The sequence below is a fragment of the Lepidochelys kempii genome, chromosome 12, assembly GCF_965140265.1.
Source record: "Lepidochelys kempii isolate rLepKem1 chromosome 12, rLepKem1.hap2, whole genome shotgun sequence".
NCBI classification, from domain to species: domain Eukaryota; kingdom Metazoa; phylum Chordata; order Testudines; family Cheloniidae; genus Lepidochelys; species Lepidochelys kempii.
In genome coordinates this window covers 3,473,734-3,491,848 of record NC_133267.1, presented here as the reverse complement: position 1 = coordinate 3,491,848, position 18,115 = coordinate 3,473,734, and the positions used below count along the sequence as shown (strand labels likewise).

General features: G+C 59.5%; 1 protein-coding gene across 8 annotated transcripts in view; it reads right to left on the bottom strand.

The window, feature by feature from the left end:
- MTSS2 (MTSS I-BAR domain containing 2) overlaps positions 1 to 18,115 on the bottom strand; it is a 91,684-nt gene that overhangs the window by 61,332 nt on the left and 12,237 nt on the right. For all 8 annotated transcript variants that reach the window (XM_073307171.1, XM_073307169.1, XM_073307170.1 and 5 more), the window contains exons 2-3: positions 4,012 to 4,073; positions 2,486 to 2,559 (exon numbers count right to left, since the gene is read on the bottom strand). In XM_073307171.1, coding sequence (XP_073163272.1) covers positions 2,486 to 2,559; positions 4,012 to 4,073 — 136 coding nt within the window. The remainder of the gene's footprint in view (positions 1 to 2,485; positions 2,560 to 4,011; positions 4,074 to 18,115) is intronic.

Genomic DNA, 18,115 nt, shown 5'->3' with positions numbered 1-18,115 from the left:
TAAGGGTCCCCTCCCCACAGCCTGCTCCTGCTCCCTCAGGGTTTCCACTGACTAACCCTCAGTGGTATCACTGGGCAGAGACACAGTGAGCAGGAGGCCAGTGGGGTGTGAGGATGCGTACGAGGTAAACACACAGGGATGTCACAGGAGATTAGTGATGTCCTCTTACTACTGGCCTCTCCCATCCTGGTCCAAAACCAAATTAACCCATGGATCAGGCGCCAATGAGCTCATGCACCCAGGCTATCCGGGAGAGAAACCCTGGGACAACTCAGAACAACACGCGCTCTGTGAAGAAAACAACAGTCGCTGTGTTTTGGGTTGTTCCCATGTCTGTGACCCCACCCAAACCTCGGGGTCCAGCTAGGAGCTGCTGGAGCCAGCAGGCTTGGCCTCAGTCCTCCCCCCAGTCCTCAGTGGCATCTGACCTCCTTTGTAAATCCCAGCCTTGCTTTGCTGACTTTTCTATTTCCTGTGCCCCAGTCTCCAGTAATCACACTGCACATCTGTCCACGGCTTCCCTTCGTGCCCCTTTGCAGGGGATCCTGCGCCTTGGCTGCAGCCGGGGATGGGGGGAAGGAGACAGTGAGGCGACGCACGGGGAACAAGACACACAAGCACATCTGTACTGGCCATCTGCAGCGGAGTGCAGCCCAACCCTCGTTAGCACTGCCAAGAGGCCAGGCTTGGTACAGGGCTTCTAAATGTGAAGGAGCATCAAGAGTGGGGCCAGTGGGGGTCAAGGCAAGCTGGGCCCAGCTTCCAGCCGGGCTCCTGGGAGTGGGTCAGTAACTCACAGGGGGTGGCTAACCCCCTGCCCAACGAGATCCTGACACTGGCTTCCACTCTTTGCTTCTTAAGGTTGAAGTGGGTGCCCAGGTGAGAGAGACAGGAGAATGGGGATGCTGCAAACATCTCGTCAGCGGAAGGGCATTGCCCTTCCGGCCCCCGCTGCCCTTATCACCAGGCAATACCACTGCGATCGCTCTGCCCAACCCCAGCCTCTCCGGGCTGAGGATCCCAAAGCACCTTGCAAACAGGAACAAATTCACGTTGCAGGCGGGCACCAGTGTGCCCATTTTACAGCTGGGGAAACTGAAGCCCAGTGATGCTCAATCCTGAAGCCATCAGTCAGGAGGAGAAGGCAGGAGTCCTGGCTCTCCTGCTCTAAGCATACAACACTAGCTCTCTCAAGCACAGGTGGGGAATCCTTTGCATGTCCTAATGCAGTTGCTCCTCCCACCTCTCCCTTCAACAGCCATTAGGCATGGAAAGATGGAGCAGGTGTTTGAAGTTCACGCTCGGCCTCAGTGACGTGCTCTAGGATGTGCAACTAAAGCAACATAGAGAAAGAAACTCTCTTAAAGCCAGGCACAGTTTGTCCACCCACCCTGGTCACTGCATCGTATTTGTACCGTTCTAAGTGGTCGTTCAAGCGACCAACAAAAACCCATTGCCCAGCAGCTGGTCTTTACCCAAACTGCGTGTTCAAGCTCTGTCTATACTAGGAAATTGACGCACTGCTGAAGGCCGATGTCAGCAATGGGCCCCCCTGAACCAGTGCTGGAAGCATTGAAATTGCTCATTTGGAGGGAACAAAAGCCTCCCAGTGTCACCACAGAACGTGTGATGATACCTGGTCCGTGCAGTCGCGGGCCTGAGTTTCAGGGGTGCTGAGCATCCGCCGCTCCTGGGGTTGCTGTGGGTGTTCAGCACGTCTGAAAATCAGGCCCTGGGGGGAAAACGCCCAAAGTTCTCGCTCCAGCTCTCAAAGGAGCGCCTCGGCATTGAACCGGCGGGTCCCTGGCGCCCCACAGTAGCGCCCAGGGGCAGCCCCTCCAGCTTCCTGAGGAAGAGGCGCTGAGAGGCTGCCAGAGAGAATTCAGGCTAGCTTCGCAGCGAGCCGCAAGCACAGCAGACTTCGGGTGCACAGGGAGCGCCGAGCACATGCCCGTGCAGTGCAGCCAGCGGACGGGTGCCACGGGCGAGGCTCAGTGCCCGGGCGAAGGAGCCCTGCCGAACTTCGGGCGCACCTGCCTCTGCCGGCTCCTCTTTTCAGCCCTGCCTTTGGCTCCTGTCTTGGTCTCTCTCCTTCCTCTCCCACCCTCCTATTTGTTGCAATCCTCCCCACCCCATGACCCCATTCTCCCCTCATCTGTCCGTCCACTCCCACTCTTCGCTTCGCCCACCCTTTCCATCCGATCTCCTCTCTCTTCCCTCCCTCCTGAGGCACAAAGTTGCCCTGTCTGGGCTCCCCACACGCAGTAGCTTCAGAGTTCTGTGCCCCGAGGACTCTCACACACACCGGGTGATGGACCAGCTTCACGACCAGTCTTCCACGGACAATACTGCTCCCCACCGCCCCACACACACACCGAAAAACCCTGTGAAAGCAAATCTCTGGGCAGGGAGTCTGCTATGGGAGTGCCAGTCAAGCTGGCTTTGAGTGTGCTGTCTGCAGGGGGCTTCTGAGCAGCAGGCCTACCTCGTGTGTTGGTGGCCATGTCTGCCACTTTCTGGAAGGCGTCCAGGAAGGCGACTGCTGCCAGCACTGTAGTCCTGAGGCACAAAGAGATGGATGCATACGTCAGCTGGGAGTCCAAAGGACTAATGCAGTGCACCTTCTACTGATCCCTACACACAGGAACGCCCACACACTCAAATCCCAACGGGCCATACCACTGTATCCTGTCTCGAGCAGCGGCTATTATCTGACTCTTCAAAGGAAGCATAAATAACATCCCCTAACAAGTTGTCCAGTATTGTACATAGGGGAAATACCTTCCTGACCCCTGCTGTGATCATCCTTTGCTCGGAAGCATGAGATTAGCTCATCCCTACCCTAGCCAGCACAGTAGCTACCTTTATTACTAACAGCCATGCCGTTATGCAGCCCCAACCTTTAGCACAATGTCCTGATGCAGCAGTGAGTTCCACAGGTTGCTTGTCAAGAGAATGGGTGTGACCCTAGGCACCCCTGTATTCACATCCTATGCACAACAGCAGTAATATCTGAACAAAATACGCCTTGTGAGCTATCATATAAAAGCTTATAACATGTTGGTTATTAACATAATTGTAAAATGCATATGTTAAAGTTATATGTGAAGTTATGGATTCCCTCCGTATGATGTGATTAGAACATGTTCAAGATCAGCCAGCCTAGCCTCGGTAAAGGTGATAAACAGGTCAGTCCTAGACACAGGAATGGGGGTTTACCTCAATTTACCTATTAGCAGTAAACAGAGCCCTCACACTAAACCAGCGAGGGTTATCCTGTTCCTGAACTCCAGCGACAAGGAATTAACCTGGCTCCGGCACCCCCGCGAGACACAGGAGGCTGAATCCCCAGCAGGCCTTCCTGACTTGTGAGACAAAGGGCTAGTCTACACTAGAATTGCTACATCGCTCAGCTAATCAGAAAGGGGGAGCTCCCAACCAACGCTCACGACACCTGCGTCCGTGCTGGCGGTACCAGCATGGCGCTGGGCCGGCAGTCAGCTAAGGGGCTTTCTGGCCCCAGTACAGCACAGGGGCCTAGAGGGGCCATAGTGGGGGGAATGCTTGGCTTCTAAGCCTGCTGCTGCCACCGCCTTGCTCCGTATCCTTGGCCAGCTGCCTTATCTTCTCCGCGCCTCCGTTTTGCCATCTATTGGTACTGGTCCCCTTAGTGAAACTCTTTGAGCTCTCGCTTTTAAAAGTCACTAGTTTAGTCTCTGAGTCGCACGCCCAGCACATGGGGGTTCAACTGGCAAGTGCCTGGCTCTTGTTTGGATCCTCAAGCAGCTTCCTCCTGCTGCCTGGTGTGCTGGGCTGCAGAGCTGCAGCCAGCCTCTGTGCTGGGGCTTTGCCAGCTCTCTTCTTACATTCATCACCTGAATTCCCGAGCAGCTGGCACTGGCCTGGCTGGAGAGCAGAGCTGCTCTGCATGGCCTCCTTCAGTCAGCTTTGTGGGACTGCAAGGTCCTTCCCAGCAGCATTCAACCTGGTGCAGATCCCGGGACGACTCACCTGAGCTGGGAGTGCAGCTTAGTTGCCTTGGAGTTGAAATCTTCCCAGATGGGGTAGGAGCTCTGAAACAACAGAAAGCAGAGAGAGATGAAGAACCAGAGGAGAGCTCTCAGATCACAGGGTGTGTCCTCTCACACGGTTTCTCAGGGATGTCCCATACAACCCCAGGCACTTTTAAATGCACTTTTAAATCCCCCAGCCAGCCTGGCCCCAGCGCGGCCTGCTCCTCCCTCGCACACCAGCCTAGCCGTGCAGAGTGCAATGCAGGAGTGATATGAGAGAGATGCTCGTCTGGCCCCCTGCCCCATAGGAGCAGAGCTGCTCACACATCCCTGGGAGCAGGGCAGGGCTGTTCTCTCATGGGAGCCGAGGCACAGAGACACCAAGTGACTTGCCCACAGTCACACGAAAAATCTGTGACCGTGCGAGGAACTGTCTCACAAGGCCAAGGCTCTTGCCCGGACCACTAGCCTCCCACCCCCACCCCCACCCCCAGGGCAGAGAGCTGACCTCCTATCAGGTATCTGTCTCACAGGATTCACTCCCAAGGGGCCCCGGCACGCTGCCCTCTCATTAGCTGGACAGCATGCTAGATTTGTGGCTAAGATGACCAGTCTGGGGCTATTTTCCTTCCCCACCCCCGTTCAGAATCCCAGGGTCTCCTGTGTGCAGTGTAACCCCCATATCACTGGTGGTCCTGTCACCCGAGAATCATCCCACTGCACTCCACGGAGTTACCCCAGGAAGGACGTTTATCCCAGAATCTGATTTCACAAAGAGCCCCGACTCCCGGGTGCTGCAGAGCTCATACAAGCTCAGGATTTCTGCACAGCCCCCTGAGGCCAGAGAACCAAATAGACCATACAGGAGAGCTCAGGGCTAGACCATAGCAGGGGCTGTTTTACGGTAGCCAAGGGCAGGGATGCAGGAGAGACAGGGCCTGAAACTGGAATGACCCATGATTTTCCATTTGGGAAGGGCAGATCCGTCCATCTCAGGGTTTGAATTTCTGCAGTGAGTATGACAAAGCAACCAGCCTCTCACTTCCCCCCACCCGCCCAGCAAACCCAGCCTAATCCAGCTGAGCAGCCGGGCCAGCTGCAGGGTCGCTCTACCAACGCGGTGGTGTGCAGGGTGAAAGCGGACAGCAGGAGCAGTGATTTACAAGCGGGTTCCCCAGACCTCATAAGAGCAAAGCCCCCTCCTCTGGCTGCAGCTGGCCAGTCTGCCCCCCTGTGGGGCAGGTCTTCGAGTGCAGGGAGCTGAGAGGGGCTTGGGCGTTTTAAAACAACTCACCCAAGCAGATGCACTTGATGCAGCACAAAAGTGCAGCTGGCTGATGGACGCTGCAGTCAGATTGCAGCACAGGTAGAGCTGGGTGGGAAAACCTTTCCCCAGCCCAGACGTTTTCCCGTGTTTGAACGTTTTTCCCATTGTGAATCAGCAGGAAGAGGTGAAATCTCAACATTTCTTGGACACTGAATACCCCCCCACCCACTTCCGCCTCCCCAACCCCCGCCAAAGACTTCTTTAGTTCAGGTGAATTGAAATATTTTGCTTCAGTGATGATCATGTTCAAACGTGATTTTTACTCCCATTCACGCACGTTTGGACATGGAAAATCATTGGGAACTGGAACCCTATTCAGAACGGGTCCAAAGGACACGCTGACCGTTTCAGAACTTGGTTGCGAGTTGAGACCTTTGGCCAAACCGACCCTTTCCCGCAAACCGGTGCACTGTCTACAAACAGGTGTTCTCCGTGAAAAGGCATTTTGGGTGAACCATTTCCCAGGCTCACAATCCATGGGACCATCGTGCCTCCCCCGGGTTGAGCACACCCAGCTCCCATTGCAATCATCGGACACTGCGGGGGCTCAGTTCCTCTGAGAGCCAGGCCACACCAGGCACCGCAGGGAGAGGCAGGGCTGGGACAGCGAAAGGCCTTTTGTCTCCAGGTCACTGAGTCCAATCTGGCCCACGTCAATGCCAATGGGCCGGCTCTCTCCTGGCCGATCGCCTCTGTGCTCGGAGCCTGTCTGTTGGGATGTACTGATTCCCTGCTCTGGCCCAGTCCCGGCAGATCTCCAGCTCCTGCAGTCAGGAATGAGGGGCGGGTGGGTTCCCAGAAGGCCTGATCCTAGGGCCCCATGGGGCCCCTCCTGCAGCAGAACGACTCAGCGTGAGCTGGTGTATCAGAGTGCGGCTGGAGAACATAAGCAAGGAGTGGACTGGCACCATGCCGGCAGGGGCAGCTCCTGGGAAAAGGGCAGGGCGCAAGCAGAGACCGAGTTTATTCCTTGGCCCCAGGTACATGACCCAGGTAGGGGTTACAGCCACGGATGGACACAACAAAAAGCCCAAGGAAGACTGGGGTGGCGGGAGGCTCGTTTCCTTGACTTCAGCTCAGCACTTCCAGCCTGAGCCATCGACAGCAACAAGCCGTGCCCGGCGGGTGGGTCAGCATGGGACAGCGATGCTTTTGGGTCTGGGTGAGTGACGCCCAGGGACACCCGCTCGAAAAGGAATCCTGACGGCTCCGGTCAGCGCCCCTGCCCGGGCTGTTGCGTGTCCTGTTCCCGGCGCCACGGCGGGGCTGGAGGGCTCCCTGCTAGCGCCGGGCCATGGCCCGCACAGCTCCCAGGTCCAGAAGCAGCCGGCACCTCCAGTTCGTAGCCTTAGGGGCTGCCGGGGGGTGAGGTGGGGGTCCGCGGGGTGGGGTGGGGGTCCGCAGGCTGCCCCGCCCCCAGGCGCAGCTCCCATCGGCTGGGTCAGGGCAGGGGAGGACTAGTACCGCTCGCCAGTGCTGAGCAGGCAGCTGTTGAGGGGTCTCCCGCTGCTGCCCAGCCTCTTCTCCGGGCGCTCCTCGTGTGCCCGGGCTCCAGTGCCCCGTCTGCCTGCCCGCCTGTCACCCCGTCGCCGGCACCCAGCAGTGGGAGGTGCGTGTATCCCCGTCTCCCAGGGCTGGGAATGGGGCTGCACCCCCGTCCCCCTCACTGCATCCTTCCCGCCCCAACCCATCCCCCCTCACTGCATCCCTCCCGTCCCAACCCCTCTGCACCCCCGTCCCCCTCACTGCATCCTTCCTGCCCCAACCCATCCCCCCTCACTGCATCCCTCCCGTCCCAACCCCTCTGCACCCCCGTCCCCTCACTGCATCCTTCCCGCCCCAACCTATCCCCCCTCACTGCATCCCTCCCGTCCCAACCCCTCTGCACCCCCGTCCCCTCACTGCATCCTTCCCGCCCCAACACATCCCCCCTCACTGCATCCCTCCCCGTCCCAACCCCTCTGCACCCCCGTCCCCCTCACTGCATCCTTCCCGCCCCAACCCATCCCCCCTCACTGCATCCCTCCCGTCCCAACCCCTCTGCACCCCCGTCCCCTCACTGCATCCTTCCCGCCCCAACGCATCCCCCCTCACTGCATCCCTCCCCGTCCCAACCCCTCTGCACCCCCGTCCCCTCACTGCATCCTTCCCGCCCCAACCCATCCCCCCTCACTGCATCCCTCCCCGTCCCAACCCCTCTGCACCCCCGTCCCCCTCACTGCATCCTTCCCGCCCCAACCCATCCCCCCTCACTGCATCCCTCCTGTCCCAACCCCTCTGCACCCCCGTCCCCCTCACTGCATCCTTCCCGCCCCAACCCATCCCCCCTCACTGCATCCCTCCCCGTCCCAACCCCTCTGCACCCCCATCCCCCTCACTGCATCCTTCCCGCCCCAACCCATCCCCCCTCACTGCATCCCTCCCCGTCCCAACCCCTCTGCACCCCCATCCCCCTCACTGCATCCTTCCCGCCCCAACCCATCCCCCCTCACTGCATCCCTCCCCGTCCCAACCCCTCTGCACCCCCATCCCCCTCACTGCATCCTTCCCGCCCCAACCCATCCCCCCTCACTGCATCCCTCCCCGTCCCAACCCCTCTGCACCCCCGTCCCCCTCACTGCATCCTTCCCGCCCCAACCCATCCCCCCTCACTGCATCCCTCCTGTCCCAACCCCTCTGCACCCCCGTCCCCCTCACTGCATCCTTCCCGCCCCAACGCATCCCCCCTCACTGCATCCCTCCCCGTCCCAACCCCTCTGCACCCCCGTCCCCCTCACTGCATCCTTCCCGCCCCAACCCATCCCCCCTCACTGCATCCCTCCCGTCCCAACCCCTCTGCACCCCCGTCCCCCTCACTGCATCCTTCCCGCCCCAACGCATCCCCCCTCACTGCATCCCTCCCCGTCCCAACCCCTCTGCACCCCCGTCCCCCTCACTGCATCCTTCCCGCCCCAACCCATCCCCCTCACTGCATCCCTCCCCGTCCCAACCCCTCTGCACCCCCGTCCCCCTCACTGCATCCTTCCCGCCCCAACCCATCCCCCCTCACTGCATCCCTCCCGTCCCAACCCCTCTGCACCCCCGTCCCTCTCACTTTTGCATCCTTCCCGCCCCAACCCATCCCCCCTCACTGCATCCCTCCCCGTCCCAACCCCTCTGCACCCCCGTCCCCCTCACTGCATCCTTCCTGCCCCAACCCATCCCCCCCACTGCATCCCTCCCGTCCCAACCCCTCTGCACCCCCGTCCCCTCACTGCATCCTTCCCGCCCCAACCTATCCCCCCTCACTGCATCCCTCCCGTCCCAACCCCTCTGCACCCCCGTCCCCTCACTGCATCCTTCCCGCCCCAACACATCCCCCCTCACTGCATCCCTCCCCGTCCCAACCCCTCTGCACCCCCGTCCCCCTCACTGCATCCTTCCCGCCCCAACCCATCCCCCCTCACTGCATCCCTCCCCGTCCCAACCCCTCTGCACCCCCGTCCCCCTCACTGCATCCTTCCCGCCCCAACCCATCCCCCCTCACTGCATCCCTCCTGTCCCAACCCCTCTGCACCCCCGTCCCCCTCACTGCATCCTTCCCGCCCCAACCCATCCCCCCTCACTGCATCCCTCCCGTCCCAACCCCTCTGCACCCCCGTCCCCCTCACTGCATCCTTCCTGCCCCAACCCATCCCCCCTCACTGCATCCCTCCCGTCCCAACCCCTCTGCACCCCCGTCCCCTCACTGCATCCTTCCCGCCCCAACCTATCCCCCCTCACTGCATCCCTCCCGTCCCAACCCCTCTGCACCCCCGTCCCCTCACTGCATCCTTCCCGCCCCAACACATCCCCCCTCACTGCATCCCTCCCCGTCCCAACCCCTCTGCACCCCCGTCCCCCTCACTGCATCCTTCCCGCCCCAACCCATCCCCCCTCACTGCATCCCTCCCCGTCCCAACCCCTCTGCACCCCCGTCCCCCTCACTGCATCCTTCCCGCCCCAACCCATCCCCCCTCACTGCATCCCTCCCGTCCCAACCCCTCTGCACCCCCGTCCCCCTCACTGCATCCTTCCCGCCCCAACGCATCCCCCCTCACTGCATCCCTCCCCGTCCCAACCCCTCTGCACCCCCGTCCCCCTCACTGCATCCTTCCCGCCCCAACCCATCCCCCCTCACTGCATCCCTCCCGTCCCAACCCCTCTGCACCCCCGTCCCCCTCACTGCATCCTTCCCGCCCCAACGCATCCCCCCTCACTGCATCCCTCCCCGTCCCAACCCCTCTGCACCCCCGTCCCCCTCACTGCATCCTTCCCGCCCCAACCCATCCCCCTCACTGCATCCCTCCCCGTCCCAACCCCTCTGCACCCCCGTCCCCCTCACTGCATCCTTCCCGCCCCAACCCATCCCCCCTCACTGCATCCCTCCCGTCCCAACCCCTCTGCACCCCCGTCCCTCTCACTTTTGCATCCTTCCCGCCCCAACCCATCCCCCCTCACTGCATCCCTCCCCGTCCCAACCCCTCTGCACCCCCGTCCCCCTCACTGCATCCTTCCTGCCCCAACCCATCCCCCCCACTGCATCCCTCCCGTCCCAACCCCTCTGCACCCCCGTCCCCTCACTGCATCCTTCCCGCCCCAACCTATCCCCCCTCACTGCATCCCTCCCGTCCCAACCCCTCTGCACCCCCGTCCCCTCACTGCATCCTTCCCGCCCCAACACATCCCCCCTCACTGCATCCCTCCCCGTCCCAACCCCTCTGCACCCCCGTCCCCCTCACTGCATCCTTCCCGCCCCAACCCATCCCCCCTCACTGCATCCCTCCCCGTCCCAACCCCTCTGCACCCCCGTCCCCCTCACTGCATCCTTCCCGCCCCAACCCATCCCCCCTCACTGCATCCCTCCTGTCCCAACCCCTCTGCACCCCCGTCCCCCTCACTGCATCCTTCCCGCCCCAACCCATCCCCCCTCACTGCATCCCTCCCCGTCCCAACCCCTCTGCACCCCCGTCCCCCTCACTGCATCCTTCCCGCCCCAACCCATCCCCCCTCACTGCATCCCTCCCGTCCCAACCCCTCTGCACCCCCGTCCCCCTCACTGCATCCTTCCCGCCCCAACGCATCCCCCCTCACTGCATCCCTCCCCGTCCCAACCCCTCTGCACCCCCGTCCCCCTCACTGCATCCTTCCCGCCCCAACCCATCCCCCTCACTGCATCCCTCCCCGTCCCAACCCCTCTGCACCCCCGTCCCCCTCACTGCATCCTTCCCGCCCCAACCCATCCCCCCTCACTGCATCCCTCCCGTCCCAACCCCTCTGCACCCCCGTCCCTCTCACTTTTGCATCCTTCCCGCCCCAACCCATCCCCCCTCACTGCATCCCTCCCCGTCCCAACCCCTCTGCACCCCCGTCCCCTCACTGCATCCTTCCCGCCCCAACCTATCCCCCCTCACTGCATCCCTCCCCGTCCCAACCCCTCTGCACCCCCGTCCCCCTCACTTTTGCATCCTTCCCGCCCCAACCCATCCCCCCTCACTGCATCCCTCCCCGTCCCAACCCCTCTGCACCCCCGTCCCCTCACTGCATCCTTCCCGCCCCAACCTATCCCCCCTCACTGCATCCCTCCCCGTCCCAACCCCTCTGCACCCCCGTCCCCCTCACTGCATCCTTCCCGCCCCAACCCATCCCCCCTCACTGCATCCCTCCTGTCCCAACCCCTCTGCACCCCCGTCCCCCTCACTGCATCCTTCCCGCCCCAACCCATCCCCCCTCACTGCATCCCTCCCGTCCCAACCCCTCTGCACCCCCGTCCCCTCACTGCATCCTTCCCGCCCCAACCTATCCCCCCTCACTGCATCCCTCCCTGCCCCTACCCCCCCACACCCTCATCACTGCATCCCTCCCTGTCTAACCCCCCCACACCCTTATCCGCCTCATCACTGCATCCTTCCCGACCCAACCCCCCCAAACCCATCCCCCCTCACTGCATCCCTCCCCGTCCCAACCCCCCTGCACCCGTGTCCCATCACTGTATCTCTCCCTGTCCCAAGCCCCCGCACCTCTATCCCCATCACTGCAACCCTCCCCGCCCCAACCCTCCTGTGCCCTGTGTCCCCCGTCACTGCATCCCTCCCCATCCCAACCCCCCCCAGCCCTGTCCCCCATCACTGCATCCCTGCCCGCCCCAAGCCCCCTGCACCCCACTCCCCATCCCATCCTGCCCCCCACACCTACCCATCCCAGCCCTGTAACCCTTACAGCGCTCTCCCACCCATCCTCTCCACCCCCATGTCCCTCACCCCCTGCACCTCTGTACACTGCTGCACTCCCATTATGTCCCTATACACCTGTGCCCCCCACATCCTCACGCACCTGTAGCCTTCTGCCTCCCCCTGCATCCCCATCCACCCCACATACACCTCCAGACCTCCTCCCCTCTCCTTTACTGCTCCCTCTCACCCCCCACCCTGCTCTCATCCTTGGCCTCTTTTCCTCCCCATTCTCGCTCTCTCCCCCACCCCCACCCCCACCTTTTCCCCTCCAGCTGGCTGGGTGATTTAGGCAGCCCCTAATGTACGGAAACGTGTCTCTGTGTAGACAAGTGTGTGCACGCACGCACTGTACGTGTGTCAGAGACTGTGCGTCTTTGTGTATGGAGGCGCGTGTATTGCCGCACGTGTGTATATGCCTAGTGCGGACTTTTATTCCTTTCGCTGGCTTGCACACACAAAAATGGATGACATAAAACGTGTGTGTTCATTTCATAGCAAGTTTTTAAAAGAGAAGGGAACTCTAAAAGCAATGTATTATTTCTTAAAAAGTGAATGCTGTTGACTAGTAATTGCAGAAGAGCCAATGGATCATACATTTCTCCCCACCTTTGTCTAGCTATATTATAACCTCTTTGTTGCAGACTCTCTTTTTATGTGTCTGTCCAGCACCTACCACCCTGGAGCCCTGATCTTAGGTGGGGTCTCTAGGCACTAAACAAGAATTGTGATCATAAATCATGTGGCAGTCTTTCTGTTAGTGCATGTTAGATGTGGACACATGAACACACGTGTGTATCTGCACGTAGGTGTGGGGGTCAGTTTCTACAGATATCTTTATATAGGTATCGGGATAGGTGCATTTCTGTGGTTACGCTCTCTGGGTTTGTATTTGGGCTTCAGGAGTGGGCCTTTAATGGACCCGTAGCAGCTGTGATAACGTGTGGTCCTAATTCCACACATAAAATTACAGTAACTTCAGTGAACAAAAAACATGGAGCTGGTTACGAAGAATGGGAAACGGGGAGGGAAAGAATCATGAAAACCTTTGTGAAGTTTCATTTTTTAAAAATGACCCTTTTTGACTATTTTGCTGCCAGCTCTTGCATCCTGTAACCAATAAAACCTGAATTTAGCAGAATACACCCGTCAGAACAAGCACGACGCCCGCTCGGGCCTTGCAGAGAAAATGAGCATGTGAGAGAGGGTGGGGGAGAGCAAGCAATGGAGGGGCAGGGGGTGGAGTGAGCGGGGGCGGGGCCTCAGGCAGTGGGTGGGGCAAGGGTGTCCAGGTTTCTGAAATTAGAAAGTTGGCAACCCTAGCAATGCCATGGTTAAGCGGGCAGAGTTAAGAGGAGCAGCGGGCACCTGGCCAGCCCTTGTGAAGAAGCCTGCAGGTTACTGAACTGCAGCGAAGACACACGATGACTTGGCAATGGTGAGAGGGATGGCATATGCACCAGGGAAAGTTCCTTGGCTCTCGTCACCTTCACAAGCACTTTATGTCCCACGGCTCCCTTGTGAGGCAGGCATTAGCCCCATTTTACAGCTGAGTAAACTGAGGCAGAGAGGGGTTAAGCCACTAGCCCTGTGGCACAGAGGTGGTCACTATCAGAGCTGGTCACTATCAGAGTTCCTGATTAGAACTCAGGACCCTCCTGGCTCAGGCAACTCTGCTCATGGTGCCTCGCCCCCCTATGTTACGTTGATGTAAGCGTCATTGATTTCAAGGGAGCTACTACTGTTCACACCAGCTGACAATCTGGCCCCAAACATACCAGCTGAGAAAAGGCTCTTTTGAAAATCCTAAGAAACCTTCCACGCAGGGGGCTGGCTGGTTCAGACACGGGATTGCTGATAGGCCATGGGGCCTTTCCCCTCTCTCTGGATCTAATCCAGTCTAGATTAGCAGTGAGGCGCACAGGAAGGCCTCTGTGAAACACTCATGGGAGTCTCGCTACAGATCCGTGTGGGCAAGGGTACACATCATAGATAGACTGCCACAGTGGGCCCCAATTGAGACCCTTGTTGCCACTCTCTCTGGAGAGCCCAAGGGTTGAATGGGCCATGGAGACAGAACCATTCTCTCCCACTGTAAGAAGTGACCCTCCTGGGCAGGACTAAAGTCCCGCAGCGATGCCATGTGCAGAAGCCCACCTCCTCTGATCACTGCAGAGGCCGGGTCCTGCTGTGAGCTGGGTCCAGCTTTCCAAGCCCTGTCATTCTGCAGTGTGGACACAGCTCAGACGGCAGACCCAAGTCAGTCTGTGCAGTGCAGTGTGGATATGTCAGCGTGGCGATGAGTCCCCAGCTTCACAGTTGTAAACCCACTGCAGGCCGAATGCCCTTGAGGGTCAGGGCCTAAGGCTCCAGTGTGAGCTGTTACCGAGAATGGATGCTCTTCAGGGCAAGGCCGATGTCTATTCTGTGTCCATACAGCACCTGGTGCCGTGGGGTCCTGGGTACTTACTGTGATACTGTACTACAAATAATAGTGATGGTTCTGCCCAGTGCTGCCAGCTCTTGCCTGATGGTTGCTGTGCTCTTAAATCCCCAGCTCCTGGGTTCATGAGAACCACAGCTTTCATTTTGTAGCCCTGCTGGCTGCAGCGGCAGGCTGGGAAATGTGCCCCAAGCCCCCCAACAGGCTCCTAGGACCGGAGTCCTGAGTAATTGCTGATCCCAGTCAGACTGATTTGTGCGAGGACAGAAGGGAGGCTTGGGCTCAAACCTGAGTCAGGGCCTGAGCTTGGCATGCAGCACGGACATAGTCTTGCCTAACTGCCCTGGATTTCCATGGGAGTTCACTGCCTCAATACCTCTGAGAATCTGGGTCCTAGCTCCTCAACTTCCTCACATGAGCTGAAGGAGGAGAACTCCCCCCGGTGGCAGCGGTACTGAATCCTTTATCTCGCGGGGGGGCCCAAGCAAAACACAGTCACCTCCGCAAGCACACCACCAGGGCATTATACTACCATGGCCCTTCCATGGAGACAGACATGTCAGGAGCAAGATCCAGCTTGTCTTCTGTACCCAGACCAAGCTCCCCAATCTACCCAGCTGGGTCCCTGGGTACTTCCAGAGCCGCTGAAGGGACGTCAAGAGGATCATTTTCTTGAATACAGGATTTGGCTCAGTCTAATTTAAAAATACAGAGGGAAGGAAAATAAGCAAGAATACAGAGAATTTCTCTCTCGCCCGCAGCACCGCCAATGGAAATATTTCCCAAGCCTTTCCACGGAGCGTCAGCAGCTCTTTATGCGCCTCATGGAATATTCCACCAATTCACTGATTATTAGTGCTTTTAAAATCAATCTAATTAAGGTAAAAGCAAAAAACAAACAACTCTCTCCCCTAGCGACAGCCACAAGGTTGGCAATGCAGTGGTGCTGGGGAAAAGCAAGCGAGGGTACTCTTCAGCAATGGGCACAAAGCACAAAGCTGGCTCTCCTTGGAAAATGGAATCGTGGGCAGCTCGGAGGCATGCCAGAACGCGAACGCACCAGAGACCAGCTCGGACGTCTGGTGGCCGTCTGTGCAATATTCGGAAAAAGGGAGCTTGTGCCAGCCAGGAAACCGGGCTCTGCTGAAACGCTGGGTTTTGTAAAAAACATCTAATAGTACGTTCAAAACCCTCAAGCACTAAGACGTGTGAAAGCAATTCTATCAGTTTTAAGGGCTCAGGAAGCTAGGCCAGAGTCTGACAACAGCTGTTAATTATAGCATTACTAGATCTCTTTGTCTCTGCAACTCAGAGCCTTTCACAGAGTCACATTCCCGTTTTACCAAGGGGGAAATCGAGGCATGGAGCAGGGACGTGATGTGCTCCAGGTTGCACAGGAAGCCAGTGGGAGAGCTGGAAAAAGAACCCAGGTGTCCTGAGTCGCAGCGCAGAGCCTGATCTATGCTGCCACTCACATGGCAGCTGCCACCACTAGGTGCCAAAGGACTGGTTTAAAAAACAAAATAAGGAAAAAACTAAAAAAGAAAAGAAATCCAATCCAGATGGAGCAATGGGTTGGGGGGCTGCTCACCACCCCAGCCAGGTGCAGCCCCACTGCATGGAGGAGAGATCGCAGGGCACTGGGGAGGGCTCACACCAATGCCCTTTATTGCCATTGAACTCAAACAGGAGGATGCACCTTGGGGGGAGGGTGCTGTCTAACAGCTTGGCCCCCATGCCAAGACACCTCCCTGGCTAGCTTGTAACCCTCCTGTCAGCAGATGGGGGGAGGGGAGGGCAGAGCAGGGCTGCGGGCTCTCCCCATTCCCACAGCCCCTTTTCTTTGCGCATTCCCAGGCTTCGGGGCACCCTCCCCCCGACCAGCATTACACTGGAGTGGGGTTTGTTCTCTCTCCTTCCCAGCTCCAAGAGGCTGTGGTTTTCCAAAGGCTCATTCAGCCAGCCTGCGCTGGGCCCGCGGGCACACTGAGCTGCCTACTCCTGAATGAGGCAGCTGTGCAGGGCACAGAGACATCTCTCTGCACAGTCCTTTCCTCGCTGCCAGGGGCAAACAGGGACTCTTTCATCCGCAGCCCCCTGGCGAGTCTTGAATCCAGAGCCAGCCTGATGGAGCATGTGAACGTCTCCCCTGGGGAGTGGAGAGTCATGCAGATCTCACTCCTCCCCGCAGGCTGGTGGCCCTGGGCCGCAGCACCTGCCACAGGCCAAGGAAAGGCCAGCAGGGTGGCAGGATGAGACCTGGCCTATGTGGGGTCAGAGAAGGGGGGATTTCACTCCAGAACTGGAGGTCAGAGCTCCCAGCAGGGTGGGAAATGGGACTGTGAGTTAAGACCAGGGGGTTGGACTCTTTCCTCTGCCCAGAGATTAGAGGCTGTGGGCCTGGTTTGCTGAGACTCATTAGCCTTCTCTGACTGCCAATGAACCCCACCCTGCCAGGCACCCTCCTGGGAGCTGAGCACGCTCAGGAGCATGCAGGATCGGCCCCCAACACAGGTCCTGCTCAGTTTGTTTTCTCCTTCTCTGTTAATCCTGCAAGTGTGAAAATGGGACGCACTCAGCTGTGCAGCTAATCCCTTGCCCTGGGGCAGGTCAAGGGTCGGACCCCAGGGACCCTCTGGTCTGGGTGTTCTGGGACCCAAAGCATGGGTCAGCACACGAGGGACTGAGGGCAGCTGCCCCCTGACAGCTGGTCAGTGACTTGTACAATGGAGGCTGGTTTGGTTTCTAGTTGGACAAGTGTCCCCATCTCTTTGAAGGTACTGCATGGGCCACCAAGACTGAAGTTCTGCAGCCCTTCTCGCAGGGGTTCCCTTGGTGCCAGGGTGAGGGGCTCGCTGGGGAGAGCTGTGCAGAGCGGCCACAGTCTGTGCTCACTCAGTAAGCAGCTGCTTTGCAGACTTGCAGATAATTTGTATTTAACCATATGGGGCACTGCACCCTGCCTCGAGCAGTGGTGGGACACGGAGCTGCCCAGAACTTGGCAGCAGCAGCTGCGTGGGACCTGGAGCGTATCTAAGGTAGCTGGGCGCTGGGCAAGCTGAGGGGCGCAACAGTGCCGAGGGTGCTTGGGTTGGGGGTGCGTTGCGAGGGTGTCTGCAGGATGTGGAGGTAGCTGGGTGGCTAGGGGTGCTGGTATGTCTAGGGGCTGCTGGGTGCTAGGGCAGATGGGGGCTGGCAGGAAGGTTCCTGGGAGGCAGATGGGTGTTGTCTGGTGGATGGGTGTTGCTATGGTTGGGTGCTATCTGGGGGATGGATGCTGGCTGGGGGGTGCTACCTGGGGTGGGGGTGGGGGTGCTGGTGCAGCAAGGTAAAGGGTGGATGCTGTCTGGGGAGTGCTGAGGGGCCTAGTGATCTCTCTCCAGAGCTGGGGGCTGGGGGGGACAGCCCCCTTGCCTGTCCCTGCCAGGTCAGCACAGAGAAGAGACACGCAGGCCACACCGCCGCCCCCTGGCAGCAGGAGAAGCCACCACAGACCCTGCCTCCTTCCCAGCGTGGTGCGCGAGGATCCAGCCAAGCCGCAGGGATGGTGGCGGACTGCGAGGCGCGCGAGTCGGACGCAAGCCGCAGCCCTGCCTGCGCTACGCCTGGAGAGACGGAGCTGCGAGCTGGCGCCTTCCATGAGCACTGGCTGCACACCGCCCGCGTCAGAAAAATCTGGCCAAGGCTGCGCGTGGCCCTGGGAACAGGCAGAAGGAACGGCATGGCAAGGGTTAACCAGGACAGCATCCCCGACTCAGGTCGGAGGGGATTCAGCCTCCAGGTCCCCTCAGCCCCTCTGACAAACCCTCCGGCAGGGCTGCTAACCAGGACAGGCGATGGGCACACCGCTACAAGCTGGGCCGAGACTCAGCAAGCTCAGCCCGCCCTGGCTCCCACGGAGCCGACAACGGAGCCGAGGCCAGATCCTCAGCTGCTGCATAGGAAGGTTACCGGAGCTTCCCTGACTCACACCAGCCAAGGGCCCTGCTCAACCGAGTCCGGTCACTCTAGGGACGAGCGAAGCCTGAACTGCCTGATCAAGGACGGCACTCACCCAGCCCCACGACTCTCCACTGCTCACAAC